The following is a 17,176-nucleotide window of genomic DNA, read 5'->3' as shown; positions in this document are numbered from 1 at the left end:
TGCTAACTGACCAAGTGTGGAGTCTAGCTTTGGAAATGGCAGTGGCCTTACAGTGGCAAAGATGGTTGGAGCAATCTCTACTGTCAGCTCACGCCAGCCTCACTCCAGGCACTCCTCTCAAGCACAGCCACTGTGTCCTCCCATTGGCCCGTGAGGTTGGAAACATTATTATCTCCATACTACAGATAGGAAGTTGGACACTACAAACATAAAGAAATTGTCCAAGGTCACACAATGAGTCGGAGGTGGTGGCTAAGCTCAGAGTGGAGCCCTCCATTCTGCAAGCTGTCACATCCATCTCCATCCTTTATCATCTCCAAGGGGAAAACGAGAAAATCTACACAAGAGTCAACAAAACAAATCTGCCCTGTAGTCCTGAAGTAAACACATTTTGACATGTTCCTTGACTACCGGGTATAGGAGTGTGTGAGCTTCTGCTGTGCAGTTGATTTCATACAGACATCATCTCCTATTTAGCTCTATAATCTGCTGTGTACACTTTAAAATAGTTGTCTGGGTTCCTCTTGGTCCCTTTGTCTCTATGCTCAGCCACTGTCAGTACACCCTGGAGAGTGGATCACTCGGCTTCTTTCTGATAGTTGTCTTACAGAATTTTTCCTCCAGCAAGAAAGAAGCACCTGGTAACATGAGGCTGACCACTTCTCTCCCTCTGGAGCTGGCTATATAAACACATGCTTAGACATTGCTTTTGTCTGAAGCATCATTGCCTCTTTACTGGGCCCACAGAGTCCCTGAAAGAGGGAGGCAAGGCCTGCCCTTCTGTCTTCATTGTGTACCTTCTTAGCTCTGTATCTCTTGTTCAACTGCACGTGCATTTGTTACTCAAGCTAGAGACCAGGGACAGCTAACCTATCTCACCCACTCCAGCCTAAAGGCACAGAGATAAGAGTAGCTGAGTCATCAGCCACAGTCCTGCTGCAGATCCCAGATGGAGAACAGAGCCTTCCATGATAGCCCACTCTCGGTGTGAGGGCAGTTACTCACGAGGCTGAGAATGCTCCATGCAGCAGGAGCATCCACCTCCTCAGAACAGAGTGCCTGTAGAGCAATAAGGACTTCCTGGGATACCCTCGCAGAACCAGAAGTAAAACAGTGATCAGCCTTGACTATACCTCAAGATGGACTTGAGACCAAAGGGCCACTTTATTGCTTCTTTCTGGCTGGTCATACAGATGAAATCTCCCGGCTGTTGTTTTCTCGTTATGTCTCATTTCAGGGTGGTGTTTGAGTCTAGCCCACTGGAGCTTCCACCTTAAAACTTCAGGTGTAGCCACGCAACTTCCCCCCCAGAGCTAAAGTCCCCTTAAGAAAGCTGACCTCAGAGACTGAGGTGAGCTACTGCAGCGAGTTCTCTGTCTGAGCAGCAAGTTCAGAAGGCTTGCAGATGAGCAGCTTCCAGATCCCAGCTGCTGCTGCTCGCTCCGATTTCCCAGCCTGGGTGGTTATACACACAGACTGAGCCCACAGACGCAGCCTCTCTTCCAGAGCACATGCTGTTCCATCTCTCTGGGGGTGAGAGTGACAAGATATGGTCCTGACCTGCCTCAAAGGTCCCACTGCTGCCAAAATCCACCACCCATCTCTTCTGCAGAAAAACCAGGGAGTGGAGTGAGGGAGGAGAGAATGTTATTTAATTCCAGGATCTGAGGGAAATGAGCATTTCTTTGACACTGTGTTGGGTGATGCCTGCCTCTAGTGTCCTTGTGCATGGTGGCACCGGCCTCTAATCCCAACACTTGGGAGCCCGATGAAGAAGGTCAGCCTCAGCTACATGGTGAGTACAGGGATGGCCTGGGCTAAATGAGACCCTTCCTGAAAACCCAAAAAAGGAGAAGAAAAATTATGCTTTCCCAGATAGAACTCAATAAAGAAGGCAGGCCTAGCAGTAGGGATCTGGGAGCAACTGTACAAGGGAGGGAGCATTTAGGCTGTACACACGCCTGGCTCACTCAAGGGCAGTCAATCCTTCCCAACTCCTTACAATGCCCTCAAGTGAATAACACTTCTTGAAGTTACAGCTTTCATTACTCTTGTTTATCTATTTATTCTTTTATTTACTTAGTATGCATGGATGGACATGTGCTGGGTCAGAGGACAACTTGAGGAAGTTACCCTCCACCATGTGGGTAACCAGGATAGAACTCAGATCGTCCGGCTTGGAAGCAAGTGCCTCTACTGCCTAGCTGTGTCACCAGCCAAGTTATAGTTTTCAGAAAAACATTGTCCTGTCCGTATGACTGACATATCTCTTTTTATCAATACTTAAGAGAGAAGACAATACTAATACTATGGCTTCATAATATTATGATCTTTGGGGGGCAGTTTAGAATGTCATGCCTCTACTCAGGGACAGAAATATGGCTCAGTCCCCATTCATGTAACAGAATAGATTTAAAAGACTTTTTAAAAAAATAATAAATTCAATGCATGTCCTAAAAATGACATGATATGCCCACTAAATTGCCTTCTAAATAATTATGTTTATGGTCATAGATTAGTGCCATGCCAGCTATAGTTGGAGAAGCTGGAGCAGCTGGAGAAGCTGCTTCTTGTAGTGGGTAGCCATAACTGCAGAAACTGGTAACCTGCCAATGTGCTGAAAACAAGTGGCCATTGGGTGCCCATCTAAGAGAAAGTCTTTCCAATCAAAGATGTGTGGTGGTTTAAATGAAAATGGTCCTTATGTGCTCGCAGGGAGAGGCACTATTTGTTTCTGTTTGAAAGGATTAGGGCACATGGCCTTGTTGGAGGAAATGTGTCACTGGGGATGGGCTTTGAAGTTTCAAATGCCCAAGCCAAGTCCAGTGTCATTCTCTTTTCCTGCTGCTGAGAACTCTCAGCTCCTTCTCCAGCAGCATGTCTGCCTGCACGCTGCCATTCTTCCCACCATGACAGCAATGGACTAAACCTCTGAACTGTAAGCCATCCCTAATTAAACATTTTCCTTTATAAGAATTGCCATTGTCATGATGTTTCATCACAGCAATAGAAACCTTAAGAAAGATGGTCAGCCCAACAAGGGCCAGGGTCCTATAAACTCCCCTCATTGTGTGAACCTCTGTTACACACCTGTTTGCCCGAGCCCTGGATCCCAGGCATTCCCTACCATCTGACTCCATTACATTCCTCTTCTTGCCTGCATTAGGGTAAGAACTATTGAACTTCCTGCCCTGGTGTGCTTGCCCGCCCAGTTTGGTTTATTGTGCTTCATAGCAGTGCCTTTTGGTGAGGCATTGAAAATAGCCTATGTCCAACAATTCAGTGTTCTTTTCTGTAACACAAAAAATAAAAGCCCCAGAGACTGAAGTTGGGGTTCAAACTTCAAGCTGAAGAAGAGAAAAGCAAAGTAGTGGGCCACCAGCTCTTACCACTACCTCGGGCTGCATGGGCTGATCCTGCTGCCTCTCCTTAGTGTGGCTGGAGAATCCTGAGACTGAGTGTCTCAGAATGAATGTTCAATACTGGCAGCTTGCTCCTGTCTTATATACCTCCCTAATGCTGGGATTAAAGGTGTCTGAGCCCATGTGTTGAGATCATCTTTGTGTGAGCTGTTCCTCTTTAGGACTGGATCAATCTTGTGTAGATCTGGGTAGCCTTGTACTCACAGAGATCTGTCTACCTTTTAATCCCGAGTCCTAGGATCAAGGGTGTGTACCACCACCTCCTAGCTTCTGGTTGCTGGGATTAAGGATGTGTGCCTGGTTTCTGTAGATTGTGGTTGGCTGACTTTGCTTTCTGAATCCTCAGGCAAGCTCTAATAAATCATAAACAATATACTACCACACTTTTCCAACACACCAATAAATGAAATATATATATATATATTACCCACTCAGAGGCCCAGGGGATGCCGAAGAAGGATGTAAGAACTGGAGGATGGGTGGAGTGTTGTGAACACTATCTTCCAGGCGTGACATGATGAGACACTCTTTAACTGACAGCAGTTGTGTTAATCTGCACAATATTAAACCTGTCAATATTCTGACAGAAAGGAGGAAGTCACTCAGGAGACCCCACTCCTCCCTGAGAATCTGTAGGCAGTTAATGGTTTGGGGTGTGGGGATGTTGTTCTTCAGTAATGTAGCCACTAAAAGTGTGTTTATTCTCCTGTTAGCAACACTCACCCATGTTCCTGTAAGCAACTTGATCATCCTCACTGGATCACACACAGGGAAGGACTGCTGGGGAGGAGGGAAGGATCAGCAAAATTATAAGAGAGTATAAGGGGTCTAGCATTGTCAAAAGTATCATATACACATATGAGATGCCATAATGAAGCCCATCATTCTCATTCTGTATGACTAATATAGGCCAAGAAAAACATTTTGTTTTAAAGCCACCAAGTCTATAAAATAGTGGTAGTTTACAGGGAGGAAATAGCTTTCCCTCGGTGGGCTTAGACAAAGCTCTGGGCTGCCACCGTCTTCCCTTCGGGTGGTATTTAAGTCTTAAAGAGGGGCAACCATGAAATAAATGTTCTTTTCATCAAAACAAAACAAATATACTGTGTTACCAGGGAAGGAGCTGGGCTCCAGAGCAAATTATGGCAAGGAGGGGGGGCCATCCTAAATCATCTGCTAATGTCTGCCAGATCACCTAACACCAGAAATACCAGACACCTGTATTTTCAGTCATTATGTCACATATAGGTGTCCTTAGGTGTTACAGTCTTGGGCATGAATCTTTCAAGAAACATCTCCTAGCCTAGTTTGGGCTGGCACAGCACTCTGGGGCTGGTAAGGACCTAGTGTTTTGTCCCACTGACACCTTCAGGCCTGAAGGCAGGTAAGGGCTATCGGCAGCATGGGACAAGAGTGACCAGTGGAAAGGGTGACCTATGTGCCCCCATTAGGGCCACAGTTTGCAGTGACCCTGTAAGAAAGCAGTTGGGAATACCCTTTAGAGAGTAAATATAGAAATGGATAGTGGCCAGACTAGATATAAAAATAGGATGCTGACCCACAATTCTATGCCCAGCAATAACCCTGAAGGCTGCCCCCTGCTGGCAAACCCATCTGGAAACCCAGCTTGGGGGGGTGGGTAGGGAGCCTAGTGACAATACTGGAATCCTCCAGGCTTCTGCTTGCTGTCCAGGCTCTGCAAATCTCAGAGCTAGAGCTAACTCTGAACTGCCACAAACTCTGTACCCTTCATTCATTTCCATCCTTCCACTTATTGCCACTCCACAAGGGCCACGCTGAGGCCAGAGGGCACAGATGACATTGACCATTCACAAAAGTGCTACTTGGTCAAGTTACACACTGGGCTAAACACAAAGGAGAGCTATATATAGATATAGGGATGTGACAAATAGAAGGAACCCCTGAGAATGTGAATTGCTGAACTTTTTTTGGACTGTCAGTTCCCAAATAATGACACAGAGATGACTTCTTATTAATTAGAAAACCTTGACCTTATCTTAGGCTTATTCCCAACTAGCTCTGATATCCTTAACCAATTTATGTTAATCTATGTTCTGCCACATGGCTCATTACCTCTCCTGAACACTGTATGTCCAACTTACTCCATGTTTTGCTGGTGAATCCTGCCTATCTTCTTCCCAGCATTCTTATCTCTGCCCAGAAGACCCACCTAGCTATTGGCCATTCAGCTCTTTATTAAACCAATCAGAAAGTACCTTGGCAGAGATATAGCTTCACAGTGGACAAAAAGATAATCCTACAACACTTTCCCCTATTTGTCTAAACAAAAAGGAAAGGTTTTAGCTCTAACACAGTAAAACTTATACAATAAGAACAATTACCAGTTAAGAATTACATTTACAATTTCCAGTACATTTATATTTGGCAAATTTGGAGAAATTACTCCATTATCTATCATATTTTGGTGAGTCCAAAGTTTTATACCTAAACCATTTTCTATAATAACTGATATTACCAATCTAAAGTATCTTTTTAGACCTTAAAACACTTTCTTGGAGCTGGACGTTGGTGGTGCACGACTTTAATCCAAGCACTTGGTAGGCAGAGGCAGGTGGATCTCTGTGAGTTTGAGGCCAGCCTGGTCTACAGATCTAGTTCCAGGATAGGCTCCAAATAAATACAGAGAAATCCTGTCTTGAAAAACCAGAAAACAAAAAACAAAAAAAAAAAAAAAAAAAAACCCACTTTCTTAGATAAACAACTTTAAGTTTTTATGTCTCTCAATCTTTATAAACTTTACATCTCTTTTATGAGTTTTTTTTAATGTTGTAACAAAGAATATGGTAAAACTTTAACTGTTTAGTCTTCAACCCCAAGAAAGATAAAATATTACCTGAGTAAATGGGAATTGCAGAGCAAACAACTTCCAAAACTATAGAAATGGCAGAAACATCTGGATGCTTGGACAGTCACCCAAGGTTACTCCTTAACACTGGGGTGTCCATTTTCAGCCCCCAAGCCTAGAATATCTAACAGACTTTTTGTGAAGTAGAAATTTTGAAGGAGTTGCTTACCTTGTCTTGGCAAAGCTTGGCAATCACCTTCTTCTGTGTCCTGATTGTCCAATTTAGACAGCACATGTCAGCAGTCAAGGCAAGGGCAGTTTCTTGTCCAGTGGCTAATTTTGCCACAATGAAAGCAAACTCCATATGCCATCATTCTCTCTGAGGTAGATTGGTTCTGCCAGGAACAGATGTATCTCACTGTCATGAAAAGCCTTATGTTGTTTAAAAAAAAAAAAAAAGCTTAAATGTCATGTTCTATAGATCTCTGACATGTTTGAAGACCACCTATATATCTAAAATATATCTGTTTGACTTTGAAAACATACCTAACACCTGACATGATTGCAAGTTTGATTGTTATCTTAATTTCCTAAACATTTTGTAATAGTAGCTTTCAAGGGCTAGAACTTTACATTATAATTTTAAATGAGTTGAATAAGTACAATACCTTACAGTTTGTTATAACAAAAATAAAATAAAATTAAATTTGTATCAATATACAAAAATCCATACCAATGTAAAATATTTGAGGCTAGTAGTTACTTTTTTGTTTAAAAGTAGATTCGGCAATCTACCCTTTTATCCTATCATTCCTATACCCACCTTTTTTCTTTTCAGAAAGAGATCCCTGAATCCAACCTCCTTTGCTTAATTTCCTCCCTGACCCTGATCAACTTGCAACTTGCAACCAACCTCCCCTAAACATTGGCAAATATCCACAATCCACCAAATGACCAAAAACCACCCACCCCATCTCTCAGAAACGTGGACATCATGTTTTTACATTTACTTCTTGTTGTCTCAAGGTGGCATCATCTTTAGGGGACCCTGCAAAAATTAGGGTAATGGTCAAGTCCTGGGAAAGCTATGTGTCATTTGTTGTTAGGTCTCTGTGTAACAGAAAGTGCGGGGCCCAACTGAAGTCCTGGTGAGAGCAGTCTGTGAGGCTGGGTCATCTCAGCTAGCAGCTTTGAAGTTGTCCTGGATGCAGAATTTTGAGGAAACTGTAACAGGCATTCTGAGAGGTTGGATCACCTGGGCTACTTCTCTTCATCGGTGTCTGGTCCTTTTGTTCTGAAGACATACGAACTTTTAAAGGTAACATACATATCTGCATTAACACATGTATGGAATGTGTGGTGTGCACAACTCAGCTAACGATTATTCTCTGCTCAATGTATGAGCAGGTAAAAGGCATCTACCAACTTTATAAGCTCATTTGGACTGCATAACCAAACTGAAACTTAAATCTCCATTCACACCATATGAAAAGGATGGCATATAATAATGTCATGAGCCAACAAGACTTACCTGTCTCATAGGTGCTCCCATGTAAAGGGATCAGCATATACGTTGCCTGTCTTGTAGTTTTTCTTGGTTTCTTCCTTCATGTCTGTAGCCAAGATTCTCAGGTCTCCCCCAGTCAAATCTGACCTTTATTAATTTTGAAGGAACCCATAGGTTTTTCATTTCCTGTGGAAACAAAGGCATAACCTCTACCCGAACACAGCACATTTCCTAACTTCCATTCTGAAGTAAAGACATCCTTAAATTATATAGGCCAGTTTAACTCAGCAGTTTCCATAATCCAATGTCTCTCAGCAGCTGTTGTTTTTTGCTCATTATCATCTAAAAATTTAAAATTAATAAAGCACTATATAAGATCTAGATTCCTTGTTTTATAATACTTCCCATCCTTAAATGGCTTTTTTCTTTTTTACATTGCTTCACACTTTTTTAAAAAAAAGTTTTTTTTTTTTTTTTTTTTTGAGGGCTCTTACGAGGAGGCTTTTATTTTGTATGTAGAGCTGCTGGGGTGTGGTCTTGCCTGTAGCCACCCTAGAGATTACACCGGGCTCCACACACTAGCTTGGAATTAAGGTGACAGAAACAACGACTTAGCCAATCACATAATTACAAAGCTGGGGTTTCCAGCAGGGCTCCAGGTGGTCAGGTGTGGCTTCAAGGATGTCTAAGGAAGCGGTGACATGGGAGGGACAAGCATTGGGCCGGCCTTGGGCCGCCATGATGACATCAGGGACAGGGTCTAGGCAGCAGGTGTTTCCAGGGATCTCCACCCACATTTACTTGGCCAGGGGGTTCCTGAAGCATCTGCCAGCAAACTTGGCCTTGTTGCCCAGCTCTTCCTCGATTCTAAGGATCTGATTGTACTTGGCCAGACGCTCAGATCGGCAAGGGGCACCAGTCTTGATCTGCCCAGTGCAGAGCCCCACCACCAGGTCGGCAATGAAAGTATCCTCTGTCTTGCCAGAGCGATGGGACACCATGACGCCCCAGCCATTGGACTGGGCCAGCTTACACGCCTGCAGAGACTCGGTCACAGAGCCAATCTGGTTGACTTTGAGCAGGAGACAGTTGCAGGACTTCTCGTTGACAGCCTTAGCAATCCTCTTGGGGTTGGTGACCGTGAGATCGTCCCCGACCACCTGGATGCCTGCACTGGCGGTGAACTTCTGCCAGGCTTCCCAGTCGTCCTGGTCAAAGGGGTCCTCGATGGACACCACTGGATAATCCCGGATGAAGGACTTATACAGGTCAGCCAGCTGGTCAGGTGTGATGTACCTGCTGGCATCATCAGGAGACTTGAAGTCCAGGTCATACTTGCCAGACCTGAAGAACTCAGAGGCAGCCACGTCCATGCCAATGACGACCTGGTCCGTGTAGCCAGCCTTCCCAATGGCGTTCTTCAGCAGCTCCAGAGCTTCTTTGTTCTCCAGGATGTTGGGCGCAAACCCGCCCTCGTCACCCACATTGGTGGCATCCTTCCCGTATTTCTCCTTGATGACATTCTTCAGGTTGTGGTAGACCTCTGCCCCAATGTGCATGGCTTCCCGGAAGCTGGATGCCCCCATGGGAAGGATCATGAACTCTTGCATGGCCAGCTTGTTGCCGGCGTGAGAACCACCATTGATCACATTGAAAGCTGGGACAGGCAGGATGACTTCAGGATTGCCAGCCAAGTCAGCGATGTGACGGTAAAGGGGTACCCCCTTTTCTGCGGCACCAGCTTTGCAGACAGCCAGGGACACTCCCAGGATGGCATTTGCACCAAACTTGGATTTATTTTCGGTGCCATCCATCTCAATCATCAGCTTGTCGATCTTCTCCTGCTCCACAACGTTCAGCTTCTTGCTAACCAGAGCAGGTGCGATAGTTTTATTGATGTCTCAACAGCCTTTGAGACACCCTTCCCCATGTAGCAAGTCTTGTCATTGTCACGGAGTTCCAGGGCCTCGTAGATGCCAGTGGAGGCACCGCTGGGCACAGCAGCTCGGAAGAGACCTTTTGAGGTGTAGAGATCAACTTCAACAGTGGGGTTCCCACGGGAGTCGAAAATCTCTCGGGAGAATAGACATTGTGAGTTTCTGGCAGCCGGGTGGGAAAAGAACAGAGGTTTCTGCAAACACCCTGGAGAGCGTTTAGGAGCGAGAAGCGCGCGACCCTGTTCCCGAGCTGATCTAAAAAAGATTTTTTATTTTACTACTTTTAAATTATTTTTTTCTGTGACTATCTAGACCCATTTTCTTTTCTTTCTTCGGCATCTAAGCAAATTTTTAAGCATATTGTACCTGTTCAGAGGTTTTTGTTTTTTTTTTTTTCCCCTGTCTGGATGTGGCTATCTGTGTGCTTGGAGCCTTCTCTGACCTCATGAGCCAAACCTTAAATGGCCAGGCCACCCACCATGCAGCTTCATTTAGCACAGGTGCTGGTAGCTGGATCCATCCTCCCCATTCCCCCACCCACCCCCCCTCGCCTTTGGATGGGTCCAGCAGACTAACCCACTGGCTCTAGACTGCAGAGCTAGGGTTCTGTTTGCCTTTCCATGACAGCCCAGCCTCATGCCTGCTGGCACCGCCCGGAGCCACATTTTTGTTGTTGCTGTTATTGTTATTTTGGTTTTTCAAGACATGGTTTATCTGCGGTAGCTTTGGCTGACCTGGAACTTGCACTGTAGACCAGACTGGCCTTGAACTCACACAGATTCTCCCGCCTCTGTCTCCCAAGTACTGGGATAAATAGCAGGTGCCACCACCTCCCAGCTGAGACTCTTAAAGGAGCCTTGTCTCTGTATTCTATGAGCACCAGGACTGCCTGAGAGACTTGGGTTACTAGAAAGCTGTGTCCAGCTGTGTTTGAAAGTTTATTTTTTCAGCTTTCTTGGGCCCTATGTGGATATGCATGCCACTCATTGGGCACCAAATATTGTCAGACTTTCTTTGAGCTGCCAGCTCCCAAATAATGACACAGAGACTTCTCATTAATTATGAAAGATTGGCCTTAGTTTGGCTTGTTCCAAATTAGCATTTAAAACTTAAATTAACCCATTTATATTAATCTACATTTAGACTGATTCAGTCTTGTGTAGATCTGGGTGGCCTCAAACTGACAGAGATCTATCTCCTAGGATTAAAGATGTGTACCACCACCTCCTAGCTTCTGCCTGCTGGGATTAAAGGTGTGTGCTGGGCTTCTATGGCTTGTGGTTGACTTTGCTTTATGAATCCTCAGGCAAACTTTAATAAATCATAAATAAGATAGCACTACAAGGTACAAAGGCATAAGCCTGTAACCACAGCTGTCGAGAAGGCCTAGAAGTTCCAGAGACCCTGCTGCAACCTGAATGTATGGGGGACTGATCTGACTGGAGCCACAGAGAATGAAGAAATGACAACCACATATTCAGAAAAGCTGGGCTTGGTTGGGCCTTGCACTTTGATAGAGACACACCACCATCAGGGAAACTCAATGTGTTTGTTATATATAGCCAAATGAAGTGGTGAGTCAGCTAATCTCAGGAGAGGATCTCTGTAGGGGAGCAATCTTAGGCTATAGTCTTTGGGGAATCATGGAGTTGGTCTGGCCTAACTGCCTTGAGAGGCATGCGGCATCATAGGTTTTGCAGGTTAGAGTCCATGGCTCCCAGGACATTGTGTGTCTTTCAGTTCCTGGAAACCAAGACACTCCTATAGTCACTGAAGCATTCAGGCTCCCCGTGTTTCTCAGTATGTTCCCTAGAAATCAATGAAGCATAGAGAAATGTGTCAGGACAATTGGTCTTAGATATTAATCTATGTACCCTGCATAGCTTGCAACTACAACTGTATTTGGCCCTGGAAATCACCACTATATTGTTTCTGATAAAGGTATAAAGGTCTGATTGCTTGCAATAAAATTTTCACAGCCTTGGTCATGCTGCGCTCCCTCTAACCTGTGCCTGGTTTTAGTTCCTTGACCAGCCATATCAAGTAAGTGTGACCAGGTAAGTAAACGCAAACACTTCCTGTGTGTACTGTCAGTGTCCATATAGAGCCAGGAGGAAGGCCTTGCTTTTCCCATGGGCACTGGGATCCTTGATGTGACTGTGCTCCTGTCATGAACGTTATGACTCTTCATTCATGCAAGAGTACACTCACTCCTGCAAGACCCCATCTCAAAACAAAAAAATTCTTGCCCACGTGTGCCCTGAAATATTGTTTACTGATATGTAACACAGACACACAAAATAATAAGTAAAAATGTAACAAAAAGATCATAAACCCAAAATACAAAGTGGGGGCTGGAGAGATGGCTCAGCCGTTAAAGGCTAGGCTCACAACCAAAATACAAAGTGGACAATTCCCAAGGAATAACTCCTGAAGATGACCTCTAGCCTATGTGAGCGAGCATGCACACACGTGTGCACGTGTACACACACACACACACACACACACACAGAATTCAGAGTCATCCTTACCTGCCTCCAATCAATCAATAAGCATGACACCCCCCCCCCAGTCATTCTGGCTTCTCATTCACATGCACCTTCACAGTGATGAGGTGGAGCCAGGTCATCAGCAGAGCAGTTGGTCATGCATTTAGGGTTTCTACTTCCTGTAAGGATGGCGCTTACTTACCAGGCTGAGGTTACCTGATACGGTCTGTCAAGGTGTTGAAACCAGGCACAGGTTGGAGGGGTCACAAGAAGACTAAGGCTTAGACAAGTTTATTGCAAAGACAGTCAGACTTTTATTCCTTTATCAGAAACAATACAGTGGCAATTGCCAGGATTAAATGCAATTGTAGTTGCCAGGATACTATGAGGTACACAGGATTAATGTCTAAGACCAATTGTCTTGACAAATATCTATATGCTTCAGTTGAGTTCAGAGGAACACTGAGAAATGCAAAGCAGCCTCAATGCTTCACTGACTGAGGGAGTACTTCAGTTTCTCAGGAACCGAAAGGTGCCCAGTGACCCAGGGGCTACAGACTTGAACACAAAAAAGCTATGATACATGCCTCTCCAGGCAGCTAGGCCAGGTCAACTTCATGATTCCCAAAACCTCCCCAAATAAATAAATCTCTTCCCATTATGAGCCCTCAGCCTCAAGTATATTTTGTTTTAGTGATGGAAAATGATTCACACAAAAGTCTAAGAGCTTGACTCTGTGTTTGACCTGTAAAGTAATATTGAGGTTGGGTTGTTGTTTTGTGTTGTGTTGTTTTGTTTTGTTTTGTTTTAAGAGGCTGGGGTATTTTTGCTGTTGGTAGTGTTGATTCTGTAATATAAGATGCTAATTGTTGTAGGTTTTTAAATTTGTTTGAGGAATTTTGATTTTTTTTTATCATTGTGAGTGTTGGAGTTGTTTTTTGTTTTGTTTTTGTTTTGTACATGGTTTCACTATGTAGCCTTGGCTGGTCTAGAACTAAGTTGACCAGGCTGGCTAAAACTCACAGAGATTGCTTACCTCTGTCTCTGGATGCTGGGATTAAAGGTATGTACTACCATGTCAAAACCTCTTAACATTTTCTTATTTTCTAATTTACTAATAATTTACTCTTAAGTTACATTTATTCTTGATTGCAAACTATTCTTGTTTAGCCTTCAATTCTGTTTGTTTTAAACTCAATGGCCTCTGTATTTTCTTTGCTTGCCAGTCCTTTTACAGTCTGACCTTCTGTCTGAGATCAACCTCCTTCTTCCTGATTCGCATCCATTGGGCAGTCCCTCCTGGAGGGCTGTGGTAGGTGTATTTGTTTCCAAATGTCTTCATCCTTGAGATTCTAGGTTGACAACTGTTCTCTCTGAGCGATGGGAATGGTGAGAACAGCTTTCCTGGTAACCATGATTGCTGCTACTGAGAATTCTGCTAAGGTCAGATTATTGTAGATAATCTGCAATATTTTAAAAATATTTTTATTAGCACCACGTGGTGTCTTGTTGTGTTTCTGTTGCTGTGATAAAATAGTAAGTAATAGCAACGTGGAGGTCCGTTTGAGCTTTCGGGCCCAGAGGGAACACAGTCCATCATGGCGGGGGGGGGGGGTATGAGGGCCAGCCTGGCAGTCAGAAGCACGGCCGGCATGTTTCATTCAGACAGGAAGCAGAGAGAGAACAGGAAGTGAGGCCAGACTATAAAACCCCAAAGCCTCCAGAACAGAACTACCTCCTACATGTTCTACAACCTTCCCAAACAGTGCCACCAACTGGGGACAAGTGTTCAAATACATCAGTCTATGGGGACATTTCACATTTAAATCACAGAATGTGCAGACGGGTGGCTTATATCATGCTTAAGATACATTGACCACTCAGAGTGGGGACTCACATGTTGTCAGGTCTAAAAATGACAAATCACCATGCCGGGCGGTGGTGGTGCAAGTGCAAGCCTTTAACCTCAGAACTCAGGAGGCAGAGGCAGGCAGATCTCTGTGAGCTGGAGACCAGCCTGGTCTACAAGAGCTAGTTCCAGGACAGGCTCCAAAGCCACAGAGAAACCCTGTCTTGGGGGAAAAAAAGAGAAATCACCATCTCTGAACATCTCACCTCCCCTGCTGTCTATTATTTCCTTTAATATTGCCCCTCCCCTCCTCTCCATTATAATCTCCTTGAATATTGCCCCTCCTCTGCTCAGAGAAGCTATTTAGGCTTAGATTTTTTTTTTTTTTTGTTTTCATTCTAATTTCATTATCTGAACACTTTCTCAAACTTTCTGTCTCCTTAGGTCTTTGTAAGTTTTTCAGTTCAGTCAGTGTTAGTGGACCATCCCTCCCAGTTTATTCCTACCCGGGGAATCGAACCCAGGGTGTCACACATGCTACCTGAGCCCTCTACCACCTGTACTTCTCAGTCCCCCTCCCCCTTAACATCTTTTCTTTAAAGTTTTATTGTTAGTAAATTTTGTCTGAGGACTCATATATGAGAAAGCTAGGCGGCATGATATGAGGCTGATATCTCATTAGGAGGGGATTTATCTCCCTCTGAATAAATCTCCACCTCTTCCAGCCTTCTGTCAGTGCCAGACATATTTTATTTTACTTATTTAAAAAAATCTATTTATTTTATGTGCTTTGGTGTTGTGCCTGTATACATGTCTGGGTGAGGGGGTTGGATCTACCAGAACTAAAGTTACAGGCAGTTGAGAGCCACCATGTGGATGCTGGAACTGGGTTCTCTGGAAGAGCAGAGCAGCCAGTACTGTTAACTACTGAGCCATCTCTCCGGTCCCAGAACTAGCCACACTTTTATGACCCCATGAAGACTACATGAAAGAGAACACTTGAGCACACCATAGTCTCTTCTTCCCTGTTCTGCAGGTGTGATACACTGTCCTAGACTTCATGTGTGTAATCCTTTTTACAATAAACCTTATTACTTTGAAAAACATTGCAGATAAATAAAAACTTCATACACCAAAATTCACCAGAATCAACATCTACAGAATTCAATGCACATTAGAATAGAAGCTGAGAGGCTTTTTTATACTTTGAGTATTAATATATTTATGCACTTATCTACCACTACCACTTTTTTCTTTTTTTTTTTTTTTCTTTCTTTTTTTTTTTTTTTTTTTTTTTTCTTTTTTTGAGACAGGGTCTTGATATGTAGCCTAGGCTGACCTCAAGTTTGTAGTTCCCTGCCTTAGCCTCCCAAGGTCTAGGGTTATTGGTCCTGCCACTACAACAAAGTTGTCATTCACATTCCTAAATATAGACATGTATTTCAGTATTTATAGGTTGACTTTTTCTAATCTGTAAATCCAAAATGCATCAAAGCTCCAAACTTTTTAACCAGTGACTTGATACCTAGGTTAGTTGGAAAATTCTACATCTTGACTCCACGGGACAGGTGACATCAGATACAGGGACACTGAGAATATCATAATAAATTTCTTAGGGCTGGGCACAAAATATATATGAAACATAAGTAGATTCTGTGTTTGAATTTGAGTCCCATTTCAAAGACATAAAATACACGAATGCCTGGCTAGTTTTATGTCATCTTGACACAAGCCAGAGGCGGCCTCAGTTGAGAAAATGTCTCCATAAGATCAGGTTGTAGAGGCCTCAGTTGAGAAAATGTCTCCATAAGATCAGGTTGTAGACAAGCCTGCAGGACATCTTCTTAGTGATTGATGGGGAGAGCCTGACCTATTCATTGTGGGTGAGACACCTTGGGCAGGTGTTCTATAAGAAAGTGGCTAAGCAAGCTCTGAAAGCAAGCCAGTAATTAGTACCCTCCCAAGGCCTCAGCATCAGCTCCTGCATCTGGGTTCCTGCCTGGCTAGAATTCCTGTCCCCAGTGCTTTTGATGATGAACAGTAATATGCAGCTGTGAGTGAAATAAACCCTTTCCTTCCCAAATTGCTTTGGGACATGGTGTTTCATCACAGCGACAGTAACCCTAACTAAAACAGCCTACATTCCAAAAGTTTTGTTTGTTTGTTTGTTTGTTTGTTTTTAATCTGAAACAGTTCTGATCCCAAGCATTTTAGATAAAAGATACTCAATTGAGTTTCATGTTTATAATTTCGATGCAGCATGCTTTTATTTTCTACATCGATATTGGGGCGGGGAACTTAAAACTATTAACAAAAACCATCCAGGTCTAATGGTTGTAACTGGACGTGTAGATGTAAGGATGGGGCACAAATGTTCAAGATAGGACCACCAGAGAAATGGCCATCGTGAGAAAGAGAGCCGTTTAGAGTAGGGAGCTCAGAAAATGAAGCTCAAGACAAACAAGGAGGGATCTCTCTCTATTAAGGCACAGGATTCAGATAGCTCACACAGGCGCAGGTAACCTGCGGGGGGGGGGGGGGGGGGGGGGGAGATGGGCGGAGTCCGAGGGCCAAGGCAGGGCGCTGGAGTGGGAAGTTGAGTCAGTGTACCTTCCCCAAGGTCCCACCTGGATTTTCTGCTGTCACTGCTGCAGCACCTCCTGACGGTCATCGGGAGTCACCGCTTTCCCGAGCATTCGGGTATTCACCGTCCCAAGGAAGAGAAAAAACGGTGCTGTCTGCAATGGCGTGGGAACGTCGGTTTAGTCCAGTACTGATCTAATTTCTTTAAGGCTCTACTGTACTCTATTCTTCCGTGGTTGGCGAAGAAAAATAAAACCCATCCTGACCCCGACGTGACTTGAACACGCAACCTTCTGATCTGGAGTCAGACGCGCTACCATTGCGCCACGAGGTCACAGTGAGCTAGGGACTCTGCGTCGCTAAAGGCCTCGCTGCACCGGCTCGCTCCTGGGCTCAGAGGTCCAGGGTAGAAGATTGTCGCCCGTGGATGCAGGGGAGGAGGAGTTCGGAACCCCGCAGCCGGCTCCAGGCAGAACCGCCGCGCGGAGGCTGCCCCGCCGTCATTCGGCGACAAACGTTTGACTCTTCCCAGCCTCTCGCGGTGACCCACGAGGGACACAGT

General features: G+C 44.4%; 1 protein-coding gene and 1 non-coding gene across 2 annotated transcripts; both read right to left on the bottom strand.

The window, feature by feature from the left end:
• Nucleotides 1-8,375: 8,375 nt before the first annotated feature.
• On the bottom strand, nt 8,376-9,781 carry LOC127219170 (alpha-enolase-like). Its single transcript, XM_051180472.1, has one exon. The coding sequence runs from the start codon at nt 9,577-9,579 to the stop codon at nt 8,554-8,556; it is 1,026 nt and encodes a 341-aa protein (XP_051036429.1). The 5' UTR covers nt 9,580-9,781; the 3' UTR covers nt 8,376-8,553.
• Nucleotides 9,782-16,876: 7,095 nt separating this feature from the next.
• On the bottom strand, nt 16,877-16,948 carry Trnaw-cca (transfer RNA tryptophan (anticodon CCA)). The gene has a single exon. It is a non-coding gene; the product is annotated as a tRNA-Trp (tRNA).
• Between the last annotated feature and the right edge of the window lie 228 nt (nt 16,949-17,176).

The sequence above is a fragment of the Phodopus roborovskii genome, unplaced genomic scaffold (assembly GCF_943737965.1).
Source record: "Phodopus roborovskii unplaced genomic scaffold, PHOROB, whole genome shotgun sequence".
Classification (NCBI taxonomy): domain Eukaryota; kingdom Metazoa; phylum Chordata; class Mammalia; order Rodentia; family Cricetidae; genus Phodopus; species Phodopus roborovskii.
This window is presented reverse-complemented; position numbering and strand designations above follow the sequence as displayed.